This window comes from Mercenaria mercenaria, chromosome 10, assembly GCF_021730395.1.
Source record: "Mercenaria mercenaria strain notata chromosome 10, MADL_Memer_1, whole genome shotgun sequence".
Taxonomy (NCBI): Eukaryota; Metazoa; Mollusca; class Bivalvia; order Venerida; family Veneridae; genus Mercenaria; species Mercenaria mercenaria.
In genome coordinates, this window is record NC_069370.1 from 15,392,316 (window position 1) to 15,419,009 (window position 26,694).

A 26,694-nucleotide genomic window follows, 5' to 3' on the forward strand; every position below is an offset into this window, starting at 1 on the left:
TGACCTCTAAGTGTGACCTTGACCTTAGAGCTAGAGGTCTGTGTCTTGTGCAAGACATGTTGTCTCAATATGGTGAACATTTATGCCAAGTTATAGCAAAATCCCTTAACAGCCCGGATAAGAATTAACACAGACACATGGACGGATGGACAGAGCGATTTTAATATGCCAACCTTTGGAGGCATAAAAATATATTGCAATCAGAAGGAATACTCCATGTTTTAAAGACTTCCCTATTAAGAGTAAATAGAACATGATACATACATTTCCAGTATGAATTTAATTCAATGTAAAAGACCTTTTTGTTCTAACAGAAAGTGAACAAGGAGCTGCGTTCAATGAACGCTTGATGCCCCCAGTGGCATCCTTGTCCATAGATTTTGCACCTAAGTCCAAAACAAAGGTCAAGGTCAAGGTCAAACTGAGGTTAGGTGATGTTTGAAGATGAGAAATGGTCATAATTTACATCTGTATTAGTATCAATTCATTCTTGTAAGGGGTATTGATGCTAGACGAAACAGTCCCATTTGATTAACTAAGAGATGGCCCATATAAAGCAACCCAAGTCCAAAATGAGGTCAAGGTCAAACTGAGGTCAGGTGATGTCTGAAGATGTGGAAAGGTCACAGGTAACATCTGCATTAGTATTAAGTCATTCTAGTTAGGGGTATTGGTCCCGTTTGATTAACCTTGTACAGACGGACAGACAAACGGTCGGACGAACGAATGGACAGGACGATCACTATATGCCTCCCACGTCAGTAGATGCTGGGGCATAAAAATATAAAATTTTGCTTGAATGTGACTGACCACTTTTAAAGAAATTAAAATCCTGCTTAACATGTACATCATTCAGCGATGTTAAAACTGACCACTTTACTCAATCAAGAGTATTCTAACAAAATGCAAACAGTATACTACGGTACTTTTTAAAACAATGTAGATTCCACTGTATACAAAAATGTGAACACAGTGTATAAATTCATACCCGTTCATCATTTTCATTAAATCTGAATGTTCCCATGGCAACTGGTTGTATTTCTTTCTTGTCAAAGTAGATTCCTGAAGTTAGAAAATGTTATTATGTGGTAATGTTAAAATAAAAAAAAGGACGTATAGCTGACTGTTTGGTCAATTCTATACATTAATGCAATCATATAAAACATACTATGAAATCATTTACTGTTGAATTTCAATCATTTGAACTTGGATAATTCAAACACCACCCAAAATAAACAGAAAAACCTTGCAAGTTATGATTTTTGCAGTGTGTATGTGACAGCTAGAGAGGTTGCTTTAAATAAGGCCACTTGATATCATGCCAGACAGACAGGAAGCTAGGCAGTACATGGATGTGCAGGCTGATCTTGGTCTGCACTGGTCGCAAAAGCTGGATCACTCGCCGCCAGCAGGCTAAAAGTTAAAAAATATCACATCCTATATTGAATAAAATCAATGTTTGGATCCAAGTTCAGATGTGCACTAGTTATATAATACTTCAATTCTAACATGATATAAAGGATAATTATCTAGTATATCCTTGACGACAGCCTTCATATATATATATATATACCCGATTTCTGGGATTTTCTTTACTAGCACACTGCTATGACATTTGAAACTATGACTTAATAGTGACATACAATGATTTTGGATCTTGTAAGAATGCTACGTAATTTAAGGAACTATTCCGAGGGGTTAAAATGAAAGCAGTATATCTGAAATTTTGCTCCCATCCCTCAAGTCAGCATTATTTACCTATATTGCCATTATTGCCTGGCGGTGTTTTCAGCAGCATTTCATCAAACTTCTTCCATGATCCCGCACAACGATTCATCACATTCTCTCGTGTCAATGAACCATTCTTGAAGCTGAAATATATAAAAAAATATTTATTTCTTGTTCCAGATAGTATGCTACACCAAAGAACAAATAATTTTATAAATTTGTCAATTATGTTCACAAAAGACTAATTAAAATAATTTTACAAATTTGTCAACTATGTTCACCATGTATTCAGTGTTTTTGTCCACAGTATCAGACTATCATAAACACTCATAAATGGATCATGTGAACATAATTAAAATTGTAAAAGAAAACACCCTAAAATGTGATGTTTCTAAAATTACAATAATGCCTTTTTAAACAGTTTTTCCCTCAAAGTTAAAAAGTGTCCAAATAAATAATTAATAAACATTTTTTCCCTCAAAGTTAAAAAGTGTCCATATAAATAATAAACATGTATGTTACAGTAATTCTTCACAAAATAACATCAATTTAGGAACAGTTTTGTAAGAAATGGTAAACTGTCAATGTAAACCACATTTATTTAGTAGGGCTTTATCCATCTCCGAAATGCACTCTTGTCTAAATGAAATTACAATATGTATACTGCTACAGCATAATGCAACCCAAGATTTCATGCTGATACAGTCAAACTTCATTTGCTCGAACTAGACGGGATCGGCAAAATTGTTTGGGTTACCAATAGTTCGAGCCAACAAACAATATATGTTATACAGAGGGAACTGACGAGGAGTCTGATGGGGCGATACTTGAATTATCCAAGTTCAAGTGAACGAAGTTGACTGTATCTACTTTTCACTAAAATCCATAAATACTGGTACTGTGAAATCATTAATATTCGGTAGTGACTAATTTTTGTGAATATCATAGTTGCAATAATCCAAGAAATTTAACCCTTATCAAGCTGGGCACGACTGATTCTACCTTGGCAACCAGTGTAGATCAAGATCAGCCTGCACATCCATGCTGTCTGATCAAGATCTGCACTGTTCACCATTCAGTCAGTATCTTTTTGGTTAGCACCCCTTTTAACAGTTAATGGTTCTGTCCAAATTGAATGATGGACAGGTTCATTATAGAAATTCAGCAGGGTAAGGGTTAATCCTAATGTACAAACACATTTCCAATTCATGCAACCTTCAACAGCTGAAACCCATGAATTTAAATTCCCACGAAATTACCATTTTTGCCCAAACCAATAAATTAAATACCCATGAAATTAACTGATTTGACAGTATAAATATAAAATGACCTTACAGTTCAAAGCACAAACACCAGGATATGACTGTATGGTTCTAGGATATATGTATGTCTAGTCGGTAATTATGTATGTAACTGTTAGCTGTTAGTAGTAATATATATTTTTTAACAATCAATTTTATTAGGGAACTGATCTTATGATTATTGCCGCAGAACGACAAAAATCAGGATCGATCCCTCTACGGTAACATGCGATATAATGAAGATGATGATGAGATATATACTATTGAATTAAACAAGAGGGTCATGATGACCCTAAATCGCTCACCTGAGTAATATGAGCTACATGTTTCAAATGGCAAACTGATGCTAAAATATTAGAAAATAGGTCAGTAGGTCACATTCATGGTCACTGAAAGTCAGTTTTAAGATCGGTGTGCAAAACTGTACATGTCATCCAAATTTCAAGGCTGTATGTTAAAAAACAAGAAAGTAGGTCAGTAGGTCAAGGTCACAGTCAAGTGACCCCTAATCACTTGAGGTCATCAGGTAATTATAACAAGAGCGCCGCCAAGCGGGGCAATATACGCCCGAAGGCTTACATCATAGGATGGGAGCAAAATTTTAAGAACTTGACTGTTGTAGCCCCAAAGGACTGGAACAACGAAAGGAAAACTTCAAAAAACAAATCTAAGTCCACAAAAAAAAAATTCAAAGTCTACAAAAAAATCCTGATCAGGTACAGGTATGTAAAAATACACCTTAAAATTGGAGGTACCATCCATGTTGTACCACAGAAAAGTGGTCTCGGGTTTTCCCTACGGCCAATAATAAAAAAGTTTCAAAATAAGCTATTTATAGTAACATAAAAGGGAAGTAATTCAAAAAAAATTTATTGTAAGTACAAAAAAGAGATCTGCCAAATAAAAACAAGAGCACTGCAATGCAGAGCAATATACACAAAGCAAAGTCATATATGACCTTTGACCCTTAAGTGTGACCTTGACCTTGAAGCGAGTCATCCGGAACATGGGCTCTGCACATCGTTACAATGTGGTGAACATTTCTGCCAAGTTTCTTTGAAATCCTTCCAGCAGTTCAAGAATTACAAAGCAGACACGAAACAAACTGATATGACTTTTGACCCCTAAGTGTGACCTTGACCTTGACCCTGAAGCAAGTCATCCGGAACATGCGCTCTGCATGTCGTCTTGGTGTGGTGAACATTTGTGTCAAGTTTTGCTGAAATCCTTCAAGGGGTTCAAGAGTTACAGAGCGGACACGAAACAAACTGATATGACCTTTGACTCCTAAGTGTGACCTTGACCTTGAAGCGAGACATCCAAAACATTCGCTCTGCACATCGTCTCGGTGTGGGGAACATTTGTGTAAAGTTTCCTTGAAATCCTTCAAGGGGTTCAAGAGTTACAGAGCGGACACGAAATTGCTAACGGACAGACGGACAGACAGACGGACGGACACCAGCGTCATAACACAATATGTCCCTTCGGGCGTATAATTAAGCAGTCTAGGAAATATGATCTGATATCTGAAATATTTATTCCTATATAATATAATAGGTGACCCCAGGGCGGGACCTCTTTTCACCCCAGGGGCATAATTTGAACAATTTTGGCAGAGGACCACAAGGCAATGAAATATGAAAAGTTTAGGCCTTGCAGTTTCAGACAAGAAGATTTTTAAAGATTTTTTCCTATATAAGTATATGTAAAACTTGAGACCCCCGGGGCAGGGCCTCTTTTCACCCAAGGGGCATAATTTGAACAAATTTGGCAGAGGAACACAAGGCAATGCTTCATACCAAATATCAAAGGCCTAGGTCTTGTGGCTTTAGACAAGAAGATTTTTAAAGTTTTTTCCTATATAAGTCTATGTAAAACTTGTAACCTCGAGCGCGGGCTGAAAAGAACCCCAGGGGCACAATTTGAACAATCTTCATAGAAGATCATTTGATGATGTCACATGCCAAACATCAAGGCTCTATGAATAATTTTGAAAGGGGGCCACCCAAGGATCATTCCTGTTAAGTTTGGTGTAATTCTGCCCAGTAGTTTTTAAGAAGAAGAATTTTTTAGAAAATGTTGACGGACGGACGGCACGACTGACGACGAACATTGAGCGGTCACAAAAGCTGACCATGAGCAAAAGGCTCATGTGGGCTAAAACTGTGTACTCCCGGTGCACAGAGCGCCTGACTATGGAATTTGGAAGAATATGCCTTTTTTTTGTGCCAAGTAAGTGTCCACATAACTTGTCCGAACCGCAACATCTTGCACATCAGTACAAATATGGATATATGGTATATATACGTAGTGTGCACTTGTAAATAAAAGCACCTAGTGAGCATAGTTCATATAAATAAGGGTGTGCCTATCCAAGAGGCAAAAATTACCTGTTACAGGCAGTGTTGTTTAAATTGATAGGGAATCGATCCTAAAGGTATCGACGAAAATCAGGATCAGTCCTTCTTAGTACTTAACATGCGATATACCAAATGAGACATTTACTACTGAATTAAAAAATGTTTCCTTCCTTTAATACTGTCATTAGACAGTTCTTTTCAAAAGTTATGAGATGAGATGAAGTCAGATGATTCCCGATTGAGGTAGTGCCTTATTTCATATTACATACTCATTTTTTAACGTTTTAATTTAAAACGGAATCTTAATCATCTATTTACTTTCATATTCATGTGTAAGTTTTTTAACGTTTTAAGTTAAAACGGAATCTTAATCATCTATTTACTTTCATATTCATGTGTAAGTTTCGTATTATACGAGTGACATCATTTATTTGTGGTAAAATGTTTATTATCCTTAATATTTTCAAGTTTACTTGGTTTAAAAATGAAAAGTATTAATTTTAGATTTGTAATAACTATGTAATAAAATGACCACTTGCTTTTCAATTATGCACTGGTTCTTTCACAGAGAATACTGTGTTCCCAAAGTCACAGCACACCAGTGCATATTTAAGATCATAACTAGATGTGTGTCCATAGTACACAGGTGACCCTCCTGTCACTGTACTTGATTACATGACTCTAAGTGAAACAGTTTTCAAGATACCGGTATACAACACAAACTTTGAAGCACTTTATGTGTCTTTTTCACTATGTCAATGACGGTCACCATATTTTAAACACTGGCCAGAGTAGCTGAGTGAAATCCCAAAGAGAACAACATAACAATCCTGTTACATTTTACTGCTCTAAGTCAAATATTTTTTAAGGCATATGTGACACAAACTTGTATGCCCTTTATGCATATTTTTGACAATCAAGCACCACCACTCTAGTTTTACTGACAGAAATCAAGAACAAATCCCAGGTGTACAATTTAAATTGCTGAATAATATTCCCATGGATGTTTCATAAACCTATGCATATCTCTGTCTTACATTTGTAGTCAAGGGCCATAACTCTGATCTGGCCGAGTGATATCTCTAACAAAACCCTAGGTGCACAACTTCACATGCTGTATAATATCTCTTCAATGTTTCATAATCCTAGGTTAAATAGTTCTTGAGATAAATTGTGCCTTTTGGGTCAGTAAAATTTACAGAGAAGCAGAATTTAGTTGCTGTGCATGTATATAGTTTCACTGAAGGGAATCTGGAAATTGATACTGTGAAACCATTAATATTTGTGGGGGACTAATTTTCATGCATTATGTGGTTGAGTCAATCCACAAAATTTAAACCCAACGAACAAGTAAAATTTCCATTCATTTCAAGTTCAAAAGCTGAAATCCACATATTCATATGCCCACAAAATTGTCGTTTTGACTAAAACTACGAAATTTCATGCCCACGAAGTGAAACAATTTTACAATATCAAGAGGAAATAGAATGCAGTAACTGTATCTTTTTGCATTGAAGGAATTTGTTTTGATGGGAAATAGGGCAGCATGTGTACATCTACACGAAATCTATGACAGCTACATAACAACTGATTCAATGCCATGGTAATAATGTTTATTTCCCTTTGTCAGAAACTTGACAAACACCAGCGTCTATTTTAAGCATTCAACCATTTTAAAGTTAATCGAAACTTGCAACACAGAACTTGCCCAAATCTTCTGTCTACCTTTGTTAAACACATGTTTACAGAAATAGCTTCAAGTGCAAGGACAAAGGTAAGACTTTGCTAAAAATAGACTGGTTAGTTGCAGAAAGTAAGTTTTAAGCAGAAACATCCTTGCCAAATTTCATCAAGTTCCATCAAACAGTTCCAGATGAAATGAGCCATGCCATGGGAAAACCAACATAGTGGGTATGCGACCAGCATGGATCCAGACCAGCCTGCGCATCCGCGCAGTCTGGTCAGGATCCATGCTGTTCGCTAACAGTTTCTCCAATTCCAATAGGCTTTAAAAGCGAACAGCATGGAGCCTGACCAGACTGCGCGGATGCGCAGGCTGGTCTGGATCCATGCTGGTCGCATACCCACTATGTTGGTTTTCCCATGGCACGGCTCAATTATGTTGTTTGAAGAAAAGTGTGCAGCAAGTACAGCAAGTGGTACCCAGGTTCACCACTAGCACATAGTGACTAGGTAATAAACAAATTCTTGCTATAAGAAAAGCAGGGGGTCGAACAGAAAGTATTGTTCTGGGAATCTTCATGTGAGGAGTTGTTGTAGAAGTCAAAATAGTGGAAAATGTCGGTTTTTTGTCGAGAATTTTCTGAAAACTTTGTAACTGTAACTTTGTTTGCAGTTTTCTCTTTATTTCAAAATGGCCAGTCCAGAGAGCTATGTTTTGGCTTTAATCGGTATCAATCGTTGGCTAAATAGATGAAAAGACCTTCACTTTTTTTCCTCCATTTTGACGTATCTAAACCCTACTCAGGCCTTTATGTTGTTAACTTTGATTAATCACTTGCTAGTTAAGAAATTCATCCAATTTTCACGCTCATTATAAAATATGTTTATTGCCGATTTTTTTCACTTTAGGTTGTTGTGGGAATGACTTTATGACAATTTTTGTTGTGAGTAAACATTGATGGGAAGGTCCTGGGTTCAGGTCTGGCAAGAATGAGCCACTGGAAAGTGTAAGCTGATTCAAAATTATGCAGTTCTATCTACTTTCTAGCTCTGTAGTGCACTGAAATGCAGGTGCTTGAAATAAAGCCATAATGGCCCTAGAACGCTCATCTGACATTCACGGCTAGATTGAATAATTTTGGAACAAAGAAAAATGCTGTGAAATTTCTTTTTTTTTTTTTTTTAATGAAACAGAATTATTTGAAGGAATTTGGTAGAGGTTCATTAAAGGAACATGTCTTTGAAATTTAAATATTTCAAAATCGAGTCAACGGTTTCTGAGAGAAGATTTTTAATGTTTTTCCTTCTGGTTGCCATGGCAAAAAGAATTCTGCATGGATGACCTAGATTTTAAACAATTTGAAAGGGGACCATCCAAGGAACATTCCTGTAAAGTTTGGTTGAAATTGGCATGGTGTTTAAGGGGATATTGTGGGTAACAGAATGATAGACAACCAATCCTAAAAGATCACAATGGGCACTTTGTGCTCAGGTGAGTTAAAAAGCTGACATTTTTTTTCAAGCCATACAATAATGCAAGTCTGAATTGCATGCCAAAGCATAAAGAATTAATACCCATATAGAATAAGATAATCATTAAAATTATCAAACACGATATTGCCCGAGGGATGTAATGTAGAGCATTAAAAGTCCTACATCACCAGTTCCCATGGTCAGCTGAAATCAAACAGGTAAGTAAATCACTGCTGGTATCAAACTAAACCAGGGATTTAAGGATGTAGGATACCTTGTTACAAGGGTAAATTCAAATTAGTTGAACCGCAGCATGTTTCTGTATTTCGTGTAATATGAAGTTTTAACTGCTACAATCTCAATTTCGTTCGTCTCTGTCCCTTCAAGTTCAATTTTTACCCAGGTTTGAAGAACATGACCCTCCAAAGGTATTTCATATTGAAAGAAGAAGGAAAATACGGATATTTAACACTTTTCAGTGTATTTTAGTTTCATTGATATCCGTAGAAGTCTGCATAATTGATAATTTTACTGGTATGCACGTTATCTTTCTAATATAAGCTTAAAATGTATAAGTCGCGGGGCTCTCCATGGTAACGCATTTACTCTCATTTCTAAACAACTATGTATAAAAATAGGGGTTTTCGACGGCTTCAGTGCCATTCTGTTAATGACCAGCATGAAATATTTGGGTAATATTGGTACCCTATTTTTCATAAATTTTAAAGTAACCATGGCAACAGAGATGTTTAAAATAGCTTATATCTTGCTGTTTGTCGTAATTTCTTTAAAAAAAATATTGAATAAGATTGTCTTTCTAGTTGATGTAGCTTTAAAACATATTATTTCTAACGTAGGTTACATTTTCGTGTTATTTGCATTTATTCAAACAAATTTCACAGCTTAGAATACGTACAGCAGTACCCTCGTCTGCCATTTTTCATGGAAAAATCGTTCAGCGTGCTGCTATTATTCTCATGGATATTGTTGAAATGAAAATAAAAAGCCGAAGCTGTGTTTCTTAAATAGACCAGTGTCAACGCTTTTGAATTTTACAGTAAGATACATAGGTCACGGGCTTCGTTTCCATGGTAACATCACTTCAATTCAAGAAACCACAATTTTCTACTGAAATTTGAACAATTTTAGATCTTAGTTTTAGTATGTAAGTAACAAATTATCAATGGAACCTGAAAAATAGTATTACAAATCAAACTGCTAGACTTTTTATTTGAAAATGGCTGTAACAAGTAACCTTTCACCCAACTATATTCCAAATAACATTGGTTGCCATCATCCATTTTCTTACATTCCGCATAACATTTCAATATAACTACATAACAGAAGCAAAATATTAATTATTATTCAGAGCAAAAGACTCATAAAAAATATTTCAGCAAATAATGGTTATTTGAAAATAGTTAAAATAAAGAAAATGTACAGAATTACGTACTTTCAAGATAAAAGCTATTAATTTTGCGCGGTAACTGACACGTAACGTCATGACGTCAGTGACGTCATTTTAAGGCAACATTGTTTTGAAGCGTTTCTGCGGCAATTTATTCATTATTTCTGCATTATTAAACCATAAAGCATCAAATCGAAGACAAGTTCATGATTTGTTTTCAGAAGAATGAATATACAAACACATTTAGTTTGTCGTAAACGTCGTCGTAAATCGTCACGTTAGCTTCCGGTTGGACATACGTACATACAAATATGAAGGTAACCTACCTCCTTAAACCCCCAGACAACACTATGATACAATCTGACTAAAGTACTTGATCTTCTAAATGAAGATCTGAGGATGACCTATTCACATTCATCTTTCTGTATATTTGGATTTCAGATATTACTATTTTTTTATACACAAAGCTATTTTTTATTTGAATAAATCAGATGACACCTTTCAACAAGCATTTGGCTTAACCATCAAAATAGCGTCGAATGTCACAGGTTAAGAAAAATGTGCAGATAGTCGAGGGAGAATTCCGTTTCTATTTTTAGCCATGGATTATTGCTTTCAGAAGTTATTGTTCATTATTAAACACCCGTATATTTCGGGTGTAATATAGGTGGCGCTGCGATCAGAAAACAAGTTTCCCCAGGCTGTCAATTTGCAGGTAGAAAAAAAAGAAACTGTCAGACTGGATTCCCAGGCTATATCAGCATGTGAAGTTTGAAGGTCTTGGGTGCAGTGGTTCCTGAGTAAAGTGCCTTCATGCAAAAAGTTAACGTTGTGACGAACGAACGAACGGACGGGGGCATAAAAACCCAGGCTAAATATAGATGTTATAAATTTCTACTTTCACTTTCAAAATGTTGAAAGCAAGGCTCTGATTGGCTAGCGGAAGGGTTGGGCGTAAAAAAAAATTGTTTGTTTCCAGTATCCCGACCTACCCTAAATTTCTAGCACGACCCTAAATGTTTTTATGGTCTTGGAGAATATTTTTTCAACTTTTTAACAAAAAGATGCATAACTTCACTTTCTATGCTTTAAACATGCTCAGTGATGTTAGAAATCAACTTACTGATGCTTTAAAGGCATAACCCCCTAATTTGTATTCATGTTTTGACATAAAAATAATTTCCGAAAAGTCTCACTTAATAAAACAAAATTAAAAAAAAAAAAAAAAATTCCAACCTACCTACCCAAATGTTTGTGCATGTTACCGGAAACAAGGAATTTTTTTTTTAGGCCTTGTCAGAACGAGTCTATCAACAGCATGTCTCCAGATCCAAAGCATAGCGTAGCGTTAATTGGAGATGTACTTTAGTCAGATTGCACTTTGATACAGGAAAAGTTAAATGATGTAATCATAGCTTTGACCTTAAAGTTTGCCCTTGACCTAGGAGCAAATAACTTAAGTTCTGTACTTGTTGGTGAGATAACACTAAATTAAAGTTTTTGGCAATGTTTTTTTTTCATCTGTGTAAATATTTCACAGTATTGCATATGATTACAAACTTCAGTTCATCACTTTCAGGGATATTAAGAAAACTGACATAATCTGTAAAGAGCCCTATAAAGGGTTTTTTCTTCATCAAACTAGAATGTGTCTGTAGGACACAGGGTGTGCCCCCCACTGGTACATTTGTCACAAATAAGGGGCAATAATTCAAATGTTTGCAGTTTAATGGGGTATAGCCTCAACAAACATTTTATGAAAAGGATTCATTATTCTAGGCCCTATACTTTTTGAGCTATGAGCATCACAAACAAAAAATCCACTATTTTTGCTATTTCAAGGGCCATAACTCTGTAATAAGAGCTAAGATTCTCAAGAAGAATGCCAAGTGTGCAAGGTCACATCAAGTTAAAGACTCCAGCAAGGTTTCCTGAATTTACATCTAATATTTTTTGAGCTAGGCACATAATTAGTTGAAAAAGTGCATTTTTTTACTATTTCAGGGGCCATAACTTTAACAAGAGCCATGTTAGACATGGCCAATCCCCCCGCCGGGCATAGTATAATTGAAGGCTAAAGTTCCTGGCAAGTTAGTGTCTGAAAGTATTAATTTTGGGGAAAGCTTTGAAGAACCATTTAGTTGTGGTCCGCATCAGGGGTTTTAAAGATGTGGAAGAAAGAATAAGTCAGTGGTGAGGTGGTTTACTGCTAAATTTTATTAATTTTCATGAACAGTATAGCTATGATGTTTTTCTATTTTTCTACTGTAAAAAGAAGGAATGGAAAGTTAACAGGGAACACGAGTGCCAGAATATCACAATATATGCCCGTCACAGCAAACTTCTTTACTCTAGCAGCTGTATTTGCAAATGGAATTTTAATTTTGTGGTTGTTTAGTAATCATTGTAAGTCTTTTGTTTTTCTAAGTCCACAAAAAACTCCTTACCAGGTAGAGATATCTTAAAATACACCTAAAATTGGAAAATAACATCCATGTTGTACCACAGAAAAGTGGTCTTGTTTTTTCCCTACGGTCAATTAAAAAACAGTTACAATATAAGTTATTTATAGTAACAAGTAAGGGAAGTTAAAAAAAAAAAAAAAATTGTAAGTCCACACAAAAATCTTTACCAGGTAGAGACTGGTCAAAATACACCTCAAAATTGGATGTAGCATGCATGTTGTACTATAGAAAAGTGGTCTCGATTTTTCCCTACGACTAGTAATGAAAAAGTTACAATAAAAGCTATTTAAAGTAACAACAAAGGGAGGTAACTCTAAAAAAGGGAACTGCGCATGACACTTCGTCTCATGATGGTGTATAATAGTGCCAAGTTTCATCAAAATCCCTCCATACATGAAGAAGAAATGCTTCGGACAAAGTCATTCTGTATCTGACCTTTGGCCTCTAAGTGTGACCTTGACCTTAGATCTAGGGACCTGGATCTTGCGCATGACACTCTGTCTCGTGGTGGTGAACATTTATGCCAAGTTATATCAAAATCCCTCTATGCATGAAGAAGAAATGCTCCGGACAAGGTTTTCATTATTGTATCCTTTGACATCTAAGTGTGACCTTGACCTTAGACCTAGGGACCTGGTTCTTGCGCATGACACTCCGCCTTGTGGTGGTCAACATTTATGCCAAGATATATCAAAATCCCTCCATGCATGAAAAAGATATGCTCCGGACATTTTTTTTTAAGAAAATATGATAAAGGGGAATAACTCAAAAAATTGGCAAGGTAGAGTTATTGTTCTTGCACAATGCACTTCCTCCCAAAGTGTTCTATCAGTGTATGAAGTTTGAAGAAAATCCCTCCAGTACTTTTGGAGTTATGCTCCGGACAACATTTTTTAAGAAAATAAGATAAAGGGGAATAACTCAAAAAATAGGCAAGGTAGAGTTATTGTTCTTGCACACTGCACTTCCTCCCAAAGTGTTCTATCAGTGTATTAAGTTTGAAGAAAATCCCTCCAGTACTTTTGGAGTTATGCCCGGACAAAATTTTTTAAGAAAATAAGATAAAGGGGAATAACTCAAAAAATAGGCAAGGTAGAGTTATTGTTCTTACACACTGCACTTCCTCCCAATGTGTTCTATCAGTGTATGAAGTTTGAAGAAAGTCCCTCCAGTACTTTTGGAGTTATGCTCCGGACAAAGATCGTTGCGGACGGACGCACGCACGCACGCACAGACGGAGAGCATTTCTAATATCCCCTTCGCCTTTGGCGGGGGGATAAAAATAGGGGGTGGAGCCAGCCAAAAAATTAGAGATGTGCAAGTTTATATCATGATAAAGACTTATGCAAGTTTTCAACCATTTATATTAAATACTTTTTGAGCTAGGTGCGTCACAAGGTGAAAATGTATATTTCTGACTATTTCAGGGGCCATAACTCTAAAAATAGGAGGCGGACCCAAATGAAAAATAGGAGGTGCGCAAGTTCATATCATGATTAAGACTCATGCAAGGTTTCATGAATCTATATCAAATACTTTTTGAGCTACTAAGGCATGTCACAAGGTGAAAATGTGCATTTTTGACTATTTCAGGGGCCATAACTCTGAAAATAGGGGCGGACCCAAATGAAAAATAGGAGGTGCGCAAGTTCATATCATGATTAAGACTCATGCAAGGTTTCATGAATCTATATCAAATACTTTTTGAGCTAGGCGTGTCACAAGGTGAAAATGTGCATTTTTGACTATTTCAGGGGCCATAACTCTGAAAATAGGGGGCGGAGCCAGATGAAAAATAGGAGGTGCGCAAGTTCATATCATGATTAAGACTGTTGCAAGGTTTCATGAATCTATATCAAATACTTTTTGAGCTAGGCATGTCACAAGATGAAAATGTGCATTTTTGACTATTTCAGGGGCCATAACTCTGAAAATAGGGGGCAGAGCCAGATGAAAAATAGGAGGTGCGCAAGTTTATATCATGATTAAGACTGTTGCAAGGTTTCATGAATCTATATCAAATACTTTTTGAGCTAGGCATGTCACAAGGTGAAAATGTGCATTTTTGACTATTTCAGGGGCCATAACTCTGAAAATAGAGGGCGGAGCCAGATGAAAAATAGGAGGTGCGCAAGTTCATATCATGATTAAGACTCATGCAAGGTTTCATCAATTTATATCAAAATTTAATAATTTTCGAGCTAGGCGCATCACGAACTTCGGACGGACGGACGGACAAGACCAAATCTATATGCCCCCACCACTCATGGGGGGCACAAAAATGTAAAACGTTAAAATTATCACTGGTTATATTTTACAAACTGCTGACAGTGGTTGCATGTACATTTGAACTCTTTATTTCAATGTAAATACTTGTAAGGTCAGCAAAGCTATACATACAACTATTCTGTCCAGTAACTGCGTTAGATGGCAAAACAACAGTATATCGCCACAGGTGCCCGTCCACTGATGGTCTTGGTGCCCATATGGGTGCCCCCCACCCTCCCAAAAAGTTAAAAACCACTGTTTTAATCCTAAAACGAAAAAAAAAAAATGAAAAAACAAAACTCTTATAATTATATAGACTACTCTTATATGGAAAAGGTGCTTGTGTTGCCGTAACGCTATGGAGGTTTACTAGGACATGCTGTGGAACAACCATAATGTCCAGTTCAGTAACAGCTGAGGCTACCTTGCTGCAATTTACACATCATGCATTATTTAACAGTAATCAATCTTGTTCTGCCTAATAAACAGTCTTAAATAACTTACATTTAAATTCAAACAAGCCAAATTGTCTAGACACTTGCAAAATAACAGTGACGATCCGCCATTTTGTTTCAAAACGAAAGTAGAAAACCTGTTCCGTTGTTGGCGTCTTTGAATTTAAATGTAAGTTATTTAAGGTTGTATACTAGGTAGAATAGGATTGTTTACTGTTTTCTAAATGTCCGATGTGTAAATTGCAGCAGGGTAGCTTGCATTGGTACTAAACTTGACATTTTGGCTGTTCGACAGCGTGTCCTAGCAAACCTCCATAGCCTTACAGCAACACAAGCACCTTTTCCATATAAGAATATTATAGGGGAAAAAAATTTTTAAAAAAAAATAATTTTTTTTGTTTTAGGCTTAAAACAGTGTTTTTAATTATTATTTTTTTTTTTTTGGATGGGGCAGCACCCATACGGGCACCAAGACTGGACGGACACCTGTGTATATCACTAGTTAAATTTCATAGGTATCACTAAAGCATGTCTGCGTTTCTTTCTTACCACACTATGTTGGATAACTGCTTGCTGAATTGGAAGCACATATATTTTAAAAACCTGTGGATGCATTCATAAGACAGACTTTTGCAAATGCACACTGAAAACAGAATCCCACTGTCATTCATACTGACAGTAACTTTTGTAAATATTCCTGGTCATTGTAAATACATCAGTTACTTACCAATTTTGACTAGATTTTCAGTAGTTGTATGGTTTGAATAGATTATAAGAGTGTTCAATCAATTAAATAATAAAATGGGGGAAGATTACCTATGCAGTGATGTCATCTCTCCAACACGTACCCTGCATGTTGTCTTGATAAAGTTAACAATACCGTAATGTTAGTTTTAGGAATATCCTTTCAGTGTTTAATAAAGCATGAAGCAAACTCTTAATTAAAGCTATCTGACCTTTTGACCTTGAACTTGGCCATATTGACCTTGGTTTTATACTATGTATGTAAAAATCCAAGCCAAACAGTTAGTGCTTGTTTCATGTAAAATGTCTAAGTGGTGTAGATGACTTGGAGAGGTCAAGAAGCTAATCAATTTGATCAAGTGTCACCTTGATCTGGAACCTGGGTTGTATGCTCTACAGTCTTCAGGAGGTTATTAAGAATTACTGATTTTTGTTAAGATATGGAGCAAGCACAAATTACAGATGAACATGTGTGAATCTAATATAATCTCTTTACACTTTGTACCAGGCGTACAGTTACCAAGTCAAGCCTCCAATCTTATAAAGAAGCCTTTAAATGCAGTCCTACCAATGGTCAATTTAAAAACTGTATTCAGAGACAATAAATTAAGTGACCTTGACCCTTATTCAGCAATGTTTCAAGTCCGAAATTTAGATTCTGAAATACTACTGTATTCCTGCCTCTGGAGAGAGTATAATTTCTTACCACACGCATCTTACGCGAGCACCACGTCTAATGCGTGTTTACTACGTTCTTATTATGACCAGTCAGACTGCACCACGCGCTAACCACATTCTTATCACGTTCCCACTGTGTTTGTCTGCTCCTTATAAATACTGCGCCACGTGCTGCGCTTTTTCATTTGTTCTGCAGGTTTTGTTGTGTTCAAATCTTCACTCAACAACAATCAAATACAATACACAACTATGCCATCAGTTGGTCATAATAGCCAAATTGCAGTCTTCTTTCAGCAGAAAGCTAGGGACGGACCCAGCAAGACCTAGGTTGTCTTCTATTCCTTCTCCTTCTTCACCAACACAAGTGCAGCTTGTACATCAAGTAGAGCCTCTTCTCCTTGTCCTTGTAGCAGAGTGAGTTGCTGAAGAAGTTCCAGTTTATGTGCGTTCATATCCATTGCTGGTTGATAATGAAGTGATGGGGGAACTCCAGTATTTATACTCAATTCTCAGAACCTAACACAGACGCAGTGAGAACTTTAAACTCACTCACTTAAACTCTTTTAAACTCATATACAGTATGAAAAAATTCTTACATGTAGAAAAAAACTGATCCTAGATCCTTAATGCAAATTATGCTTGACAGTAAAAATGTTGTTTTCTGGGCTTCTTATCAGTACTAATGTCTTTGTAAAGTTTAGCAGAGGTCACAATTGAATTCTCTACTAAAGGCATTTGAACCCTGCACCTCCTAGTCAGGAGTGTGCTGCTCTAAACCTGCACCACTGCACAAAGTAAATTGGGTGACTAAAATCTAACCTGTGCTGCATAGACAGATTTTAGTACATGTTTTGCAAGCATTTTAATTTTTTGGAGGCATGTTAAGTTGTTAGTAGCAGAGTGTACTCTTTATTACAGGTACACTATCTTCACACTACATGCAGAGCAAGCAGTTGTTAAATGAAATACCCAAATAGGATCAGAAAATAGTCATCAAAATTGTCATTCAAGATATTGGCACAAGGATGAAATGTAGAAGGAGGCTCTGCAACTATGATCATTATAACATCGGCTGTACCCATGCTGATCTGAAAGCATACAGTGTTAAATGCGCATGCCGTAAGATGTTTAAGTTATGAAACAGATTGTAATATCTTTACAAGAGGGTCATTATGACACTATATCGCTTACCTGTTAAACTTGACCATGTGATCATTAAGATAAACAATCTGACCAGGTTTCGCAGACAGGGTCATAAATATGACCTTTACAGTGTAAACAAATTTTTCCTTAGGTTTGTGTGGTGACCTAGTTTTTGACCTCACATGTCCCAGTTTCGAACTTGACCTAGGAATCATCAAGATAAACATTCTTTACTAAGTTCCACAAATATAGGGTCATAAATATGGCCTCTAGAGTGTTAACACATTTTTCCTTTGATTTAAGCGGGTGAACCTAGGTTTTTGACCCTACATGACACAGTTTCGAACTGGAATCAATAAGATAAACATTCTGTGGTTGACCTAGATTTTGACCCCATATGACCCAGTTTTGAACTTGGCATAGGAATCATCAAGATAAACATTCTGGCCAAATTTCATGAAGATAGGTTCATAAATGTGGCCTCTAGGCCTCTAAAGCTTTTACTTTGATTTGACCTTGTGACCTAGTTTTTGAACCACTATGACCCAGTTTCAATATTGGCTTAGTGATCATCAAGATAAACATTCTGTGACAGTTTGTATCAAATCAAAGCAAAAATGAAACCTCTATAAAAGGGCCAAAATAAAAAAAATAGCCCATTTCAGGAGCAATTAATCTAGAACCCATGGCGGAATCCAGCCGCTTTTCAAAAGGAACTGAGACCTAATTGTGACTTAAGTTGTAATGTCACTTCTATCATGTTCACAATGTTAAAATTAACAAATTTTGGCTCTTTCAGTTAGGGGTCGTAACTCCAGAACATATGATTGGATCTGTCAGATTCATCAAGGAATCCAAGATCTATTGTTGTTAAAGATTTTTTACAAGTTTGTATCAAATCAAACCATAAATGAAGTCTTTATATGGCTGCAAAAGTCAAAAAAGTAAATTTTGGCCCTTTAAGGGGCCATAACTCTAGAGCTCATGACGGGGATCTGGCCAATTTTTGAAAGGAACGGAGATATTATGCCAAAACATGTTGTGTGCAAGTTTGACTAAATGTGGTCTCTATCATGTTCACAAGCAAAACTAGCAAATTTTGACCTTTTAAGGGGCCATAACTCTGAAACCCATGATGTGATCTGTCCAGTTTTGGAAAGGAACCGAGATATTATGTCAATACAAATTTGTGTGCAAAATGTGGTCTCTATCATGTACACAAGAAATTGTGGACGGACGACAGATGGATGATGGATGAAGGGCGATCACAAAAGCTCACCTTGTCACTATGTGACAAGTGAGCTAAGTAGTAGAAAGAGCATTGAAACTCGAGGATAAACGATCCAGTATAAATCGTTTACCCGAGAGTTTTAATGTTCTTTCTGTTTTGTATCAGAGCCATCCATATATGGTATACTGTAGGTGTTCCACACTGCCATATACAGCAGTTCAGCGAGTACTTAAAATCTTGTTTTTACCAACGTGTAAAGCCCAGGCAAAATAAACCAATGCGAGAGCAGAAAATCAATAAAATACACTTTGCTGTTTGCTGTTCCAGACACGCTGGCATACTTTCCTATCCAACAGTGCGGTAACTACCGTGCGGGTATTTAATACCTGCACACTTTTAGTTACCGCACCCTGCACTCAGTGTATACGATTTACCTAAGCCAAATTTGTTAAGAAAAAACACCGAGCTATGATACAAGAAAGTCAGAAATAGTAATTATCTAAGTTAACAATTTTGGTATATCATACATGTCAAGTTTCCCGGATCGTCCGGGAGACTCACAGACTTCTGGTTCATCTCCCGGACATATGGAAATCAATTATTTCTCCCAGAAATCCAAAATTCCAAGCTAATGGTTTCCTGTATCAAACTTAATCCCTAATTACACACTGCCTGGACATTAAGTTGTTAGTAGCAGAGTGTACTCTATATTACAGGTACACTATCTTCACTACACGAAGAGCATACAAGGGACACTTCAAGCACAGCAAGCACTTGTTAAATAAAATACCCAATTAGAAGAAAATAGTCATCAAAATTGTCAATCAAGATATTGGCACAAGGATGAAGTGTAGAAGGAGGCTCTGTAACTATGATCAGTATAACATCGGATGATCCCATGCTGACCTGAAATCATAGTTTTCAATGAGCATGTCTTAAAGGGAAAGGCAATCTTGTTCTTATGTTAATTCCATCCGCTAGGGTTTCTTAAAATTCATTTAAAGAATGGATTCAATAATTTTGAAAATCGGCTAAAAAATTAGAAAGTCATGAGCATCTAAATATTTGATTTTAAAAAGGCGGCCATTTTGTTTCCATGATAACAAAAAACAAAATGGCAGATTTATTAAATTTCTACATACATATTAGAACTGTTTTTATTTATTTCTGTAAAATAATTTTCTACTTTTTCCAGCTTTATAAAAAAACACCGAAGTGTAATGTAATCACACAACCAAAGCTGGTTAAGCTTGATAATTTTTTATTAAAAGACTGACGTTTCAGATTCTACAGAGCCTTCTTCAGGGTCAGTTTTTCCAGCTTTAATAAAAGGAATTGCCATGTTTTACATCTAACACTCAAGAAACATATGAAATTAATCTATTTAAAAAGTAATTTGCTGAATAAAGAAATTCAGCGCAGTGTGTAAATGACATCAAAAACAAACTAAAATGGCTGCCTCCATGACTAGCCATTTTCTTAAATTTCAAACTGCTTCATCTTTTTCAATAATGGTCCGATTTTAAAGATTCTTTCAGTGTTCTGAAAGGCTAAAGAGTGGCTTTCATACAAAGTTAACTTATTGTCAGGCATTCTATGCCCTTTAAGATGTTTAAGTTATAAAACAGATAGCAATATCATTACAAGAGGGTCATGATGACCCTATATCGCTTACCTGTTAATTTTGACTTTGGGATCATCAAGATAAACATTCTGACCAGGTTTCATGAAGATAGGGTCATAAATGTGGCCTTTACAGTGTAAACAAGCTTTTCCTTTGATTTGAGTGGTGACCTAGTTTTTGACCCAACATGACCCAGTTTCAAACTTGACCTAGGAATCATCAAGATCAACATTCTTACCAAATTTCATGAAGATAGGATTATAAATGTGGCCTCTAGGGTGTTAACAAGCTTTTCATTTGATTTGACCTTGTAACCTAAATTTTGACCCCACATGACCCAGTTTCCAATTTGGCTAAGAGATCATCAAGATAAACATTCTGTGCAAGTCTGTATCAAATCAAAGCATAAATGAAACCTCTATATGGCTGAAAAGACCAAAATAGAAGATTTTGCCCCTTTCAGGGGCATTTACTCTAGAACCCATAATTGAATCTAGCTGGTTTTCAAAAGGAACCAACATCTCATTGTGACTTAAGTTGAAAGTGTGGTTAAAATCAAATGTAAAATGTCACTTCTTTCGTGTTCACAAGGTTAAGAGGACCTAAGACATTTTCCTATTTAGATTGCCTATCCAATTAAGTAACAAGAGCTGTCCATAAGACAGCCAAGCTCGACTATTCGAAATATTGTCACAGAAGCAGGAAATTATTACCCAAAATGTTAAATATCAAAAGAGTTTTAAGTTCGAAAGGGGACATAATTTGACCAAAATACATATCAGAGTTATGGGACTTGATGTTATCAACTAGTTTTATAACCCCGAAGAAACATGTTAAGTTTCAATTCAATATCTGCATTAGTTTTGGGGATAGTAACTTGCATGTAAAACTTTAACCAGAATTTTCTAAGTCCAAAAGGGGGCATAATTTGCTCAAAATACATGTTAAGAGTAATGGAACTTGACCCAGTGAGGTTGGTAATTGACCTAGAAAAAGAATAAATAAGTTTCAAAGCTATATGCCTTTTGGTAATAGCTGTATGTACTTGCACGCAAAACTTTAACCAGGATTTTCTAAGTCCAAAAGGGGGCATAATTTGGCCAAAATACATGTCAGAGTTATGGGACTTGACCCAGTGAGGTAGGTAATTGATCTAGAAAAAGAAAATATAAGTTTCAAATCTATATGCCTTTTAGTAATAGCTGTATGTACTTGCACGCAAAACTTTAACCAGAATTTTCTAAGTCCAAAAGGGGGCATAATTTGGCCAAAATGAAGGTCAGAGTTATGGGACTTGGTGCTATCAACTAGTTTTATAACCCCGAAGACACATGTGAAGTTTCAATCCAATATCTGCATTAGTTTTGGAGATAGTAACCTGCATGTAAAACTTTAACCAGAATTTTCTAAGTCCAAAAGGGGGCATAATTTGCTCAAAATACATGTTAGAGTTATGGAAATTGACCCAGTGAGGTTGGTAATTGACCTAGAAAAAGAATAAATAAGTTTCAAAGCTATATGCCTTTAAATGATAGCTGTATGTACTTGCATGCAAAAACTTAACCAAGGTGTGACGCCGACGCCGACGCCAGGGTGAGTAGAATAGCTAGACTATTCTTTGAATAGTCGAGCTAAAAACTGACCTAGGGCTAGACTTCTGAAATAGCATAATAAAGATAGTTCATGATAATTTTTTGATATGTTTTAAACATCTTCCCCCCCCCCCCCCCCACCCCAGTGACACAACAAAATATTACAAATGCCTTTGTAATTATTATATACATGTATGTTTATCGACAGGTGGTCGCTATTCACGGGTGGTCGCTAGCACAAGTTTGACTGTATGTATGCTGCAAAAATGTTATTTGGTCACAGGAGGGAAAGTGTTAAAAAGTGAAAAAAAGCTACATACAGGGTGTCGGCAAATAAATTTTACATAAAATATTCTGACACTTACTGCATGTGTTTCTTAAACCTTACATACATTGTATCTACAGCTTTATTCATTTTTGTAAATATTTCAAGCATAGAAAACACAATAATAAATAAATAGTGGACATAGAAATTCAAGCTTGAAAGCAGACTGATCCTGATAAGTATACGTTATGAATTTTTCAATCAGGTCTGCTGCCTCTTGACAATTTAAGTCCGTCGACCGAGTGCCATCAGGACTGAGACAACTGCGTTTGTCGCATGTCATGAACCAAGCAAGTGGCTTAGACATATACAACTATATATATGTGTCTTCAACCTAAACATGACAAAGAGATATAGACAAACTTTTATGGGAATAGTGCCTTTTAACACTTTGTAAGACACAGTTATGGCGCACCTGGAATGCATTATAACAACAACCTTTGCTTTAATTCGGACCAAAAAAACACTGGATTCATCATGGAATCCAAGATCTATTGTTGTTAATGATATTTTGCAAGTTTGTATCAAATCAAATCATACATGAAGTCTCTATATGGCTGCAAAAGCCAAAATAACAAATTTTGGCCCTTTAAGTTTCGTGATCATCCGTAAACCATTTAACTATTCCGGGACACTGTGACCTAAGAAATCATCTGCTGTCATGACCAACCTGACCCTATCAACTTTCATGATCCTAGGCTCAAGCGTTCTTGAGTTATCATTCGGAAACCATTCGGTCTATGGAGCAGCAAACCAACCAGCCAACCAACATCTGCAAAACAATATACCCCTCCTTCTTCGAAGGGGGGTGGGGGGCATAATCAAGTGATTTAGACAACATGAAGCAGACACAATGTTAAGCTATATGACCTTTTTCCAAGTGTGACCTTGACCTTGGAAATAGTGAAATGTTTTGTTTCCTTTGCATATCATCTCAATTAGGTTAACTTTTATTACTAATGACTTGGTTAACAATTGATGCAAGTTTTATGAAAGTCTTTTGAGTGTTTTAGATAATATTGAGCTCAGACAAGTTAAGCAATCTGACTTTTGACCTCCAAGTGTAACTTTGACCTTGAACCTTGTTACTGGGCTGTACACTATGCATAATGTCTTGATGACGTTAACAGCTGATGCCAGTTTTATTGAAATCATCCAGCATAGGTCAAAATTTCGTGAATTTGAAATTTGGAGTATGTTTGCGAGATTTAATATTCATGAAATTGTAAAAATGGTCACTACTTAAATTTGAACTATACTAAATGTACATATTTACATAAGGATTTATTTTGACAAGATGTAGGGCCTCATGAATATAGCGAAAATTAAACCCTCGCGAAAATTTCTGCATTTACATTATGATGCAGACATTATGGATGAACTGACCAACAGGCATGCGTTATTCAAATAAAGCATCAATAATTCTCTGGGTATAATAAGGAAGAAAATATCTGTCTATATGTTTTGAAAGTTAAACTAGAAATGTGTCCATGGGACACAGATGCCCCCACTACATGACATTAGTCAGGGGCCAGAACTCCTACAATACTGAATGAATCCGGATGCGAAACCCCAGGTGCACAACTACACATGCTGACCAACATTCCTGTAAACTTTGGTGATTCTAGGTCAAATACTTTTGGGGCTATGCGCGACACAACATTAAAATGACCAATTTTTTACTAAGTCAGGGGCCATAACTCCTACATGACTGGATGAATCCGGACGCGAAACCCCAGGTGCACAACTACACATGCTGACCAACATGCCTGTAAAGTTTTGTGACTCTAGGTCATATACTTTTGGAGCTAGGCACGACACAACATTAAAATGACCAATTTTTACAAAGTCAGGGGCCATAACTTCTACATGACTGCATGAATCCGGACGTGAAACCCCAGGTGCACAACTACACATGCTGACCAACATTCCTGTAAACTTTGGTGATTCTAGGTCAAATACTTTTGGAGCTATGCGCAACACAACATTAAAATAACCAATTTTTTACTAAGTCAGGGGCCATAACTCCTACATGTCTGGATGAATCCGGACGCGAAACCCAAGGTGCACAACTACACATGCTGACCAACATGCCTGTAAAGTTTTGTGACTCTAGGTCATATACTTTTGGAGCTAGGCACGACACAACATTAAAATGACCAATTTTTACAAAGTCAGGGGCCATAACTTCTACACGACTGAATGAATCCGGACGCGAAACCCCAGGTGCACAACTACACATGCTGACCAACATTCCTGTAAAGTTTTGTGACTCTACGTCAAATACTTTCAGAGCTACGCGCGACACAACATTTTCAGAAGGACGGACGGACGGACGGACGGACGGACAGACGGACGGACAGACGGACGGACGGAAGGACGGACGGACAAGAGCAAATCTATATGCCCCCCCAAAGTGGGGGCATAAAAACTTTCTTGGCACAAGTATAGCCAAATGCATTCATTCTATGTATGCATGCATATAGCTAGTAAGTGAAATCATTCTAAGCATGAGTATAGCTAAGTGCAATCATTCTTTTCTTTAAAAATATGCACCAATATTTACATTTTGAATTACAAGAAAACAAAGACTATATGACCAAGGCTTCATTCCATCAATCAATGTTGCACCTTGAAAATATCACTGAAAATTGTTCCTAATTTGCCTAGTGAATATTTTTCATTATACAAATCACAGTCAAAACTGTCACTGTGAATGCTATATTTTCCTGAAATACCACTTACTGGATAAAACAGAAGACAATTTTTTTCACTTCTACTTGTATATGTATTCCAAAACCACAAAAGTCCCTATAAGCACTATGTAACAGGTGCAATCTATATAGTGATCATGGCAAATATGCATTTACCAAATGAGTCCAACAAATGGCAGTGTATCTGTAGCATCTATAAATACATGTCCGCTTAGCCTCGCTTTAGCCCCATTCAGCAGTATAAATACATCATCACTTGAACCAAGACTGACCTATATTTAATATTCAACAATACTAGAAATTTCTTTTCCTGAAATTGTGCATTTTTTCTAGACCACATAAGCTATTCAACTGAACTAAAAGCATACACATGTATAAGCATGTGGAAGGTTTTGCATAGAGATAAACATGTGGTAGGTTTCGCATAAAAATAAGCACCAATCATACAAGTATAAGTCACATTCATGTATAAGAATCAGTGAAAAAATATCTACAGATTTCTAGAAAAATACTTACTGTAGATTCCCGACCCGCCCGCTTAGCTCAGTAGGTAGAGCGCCGGTCTACGGATCGCGGGGTCGCGAGTTCGATCCTCGGGCGGGGTGTATGTTCTCTGTGACTATTTGATAAACGTGTCTGAAATCGTTAGTCCTCCACCTCTGATAATTCATGTGGGGAAGTTGGCAGTTACTTGCAGAGAACAGGTTTGTACTGGTACAGAATCCAGGAACACTGGTTAGGTTAACTGCCCGCTGTTACATGACTGAAATACTGTTGAAAAACGGCTTTAACCCCAAAACAAACAAACAAATACTGTAGATTCCCATGTATAATGTGCACCCGTGTACTACTAAACTGAGTTTCCTTATAGTACGAGATGCTATTGAAAACACAGGAAGTTAAACTTTCTCAAACTTCTCATCACCTTCTCAGACATCTCCTTATTACAAACTTGTAATTCCAGCTGGTTTGATGTTCTTGCAAAAACAACAACTTGGGAAAGTTTTACACACGTTTTGCTAAAACCTTAATGATGAGTTTTAGTAATGCATTGCAAAAATATATTTTAATGAAAATTCTAATATGGCTAACAATGCTTAAATCATCACAACGGTATTATGTTAATGTCACGCTGCATCGAGAATTTCAGGGAAAAAAAGTAGTCTTGTTCTATACCCATGTATAGGTCACACCGGTCCTTCCTGACCAGAATCTCAGTAAAGAAGGTGCGATCTATACTAGTACGATTACAGTATGTGTAATGTTTCACATACAGATAAACATGTTGAAGGTTTCATCTTATCTGTTTTTTATTCTATTTTATGAACCAGATTTATTCTTATAAAAATTTTCTATCATACAGTATAGCAGGGTGTAACAGAATTTTTATTTGCTATTGCTAACTTCTTGTGATGAGGTGGGGGCATTGCCATTGCCACAAGTGAGGGTTACACCAAGCATAAAAGCACAATTAGGAGTTAAGAATTGGTTGAAATAGTGCA

At 36.5% G+C, this 26,694-nt stretch overlaps 1 protein-coding gene across 3 annotated transcripts in view; it reads right to left on the bottom strand.

The window, feature by feature from the left end:
- Positions 1-26,694, bottom strand: part of LOC123561019 (xylulose kinase-like) — an 81,748-nt gene that overhangs the window by 29,534 nt on the left and 25,520 nt on the right. Inside the window, exons 11-13 of one of the 3 annotated variants that reach the window (XM_053552314.1) lie at positions 19,728-19,843; positions 1,759-1,871; positions 989-1,062 (exon numbers count right to left, since the gene is read on the bottom strand). In XM_053552314.1, the coding sequence (XP_053408289.1) occupies positions 989-1,062; positions 1,759-1,871; positions 19,728-19,843 (303 nt within the window). Of the gene's footprint in view, positions 1-988; positions 1,063-1,758; positions 1,872-19,727; positions 19,844-25,348; positions 25,465-26,694 lie in introns of all 3 variants that reach the window. The other 2 variants (XM_053552315.1, XM_053552313.1) reach the window with 2 other exon arrangements.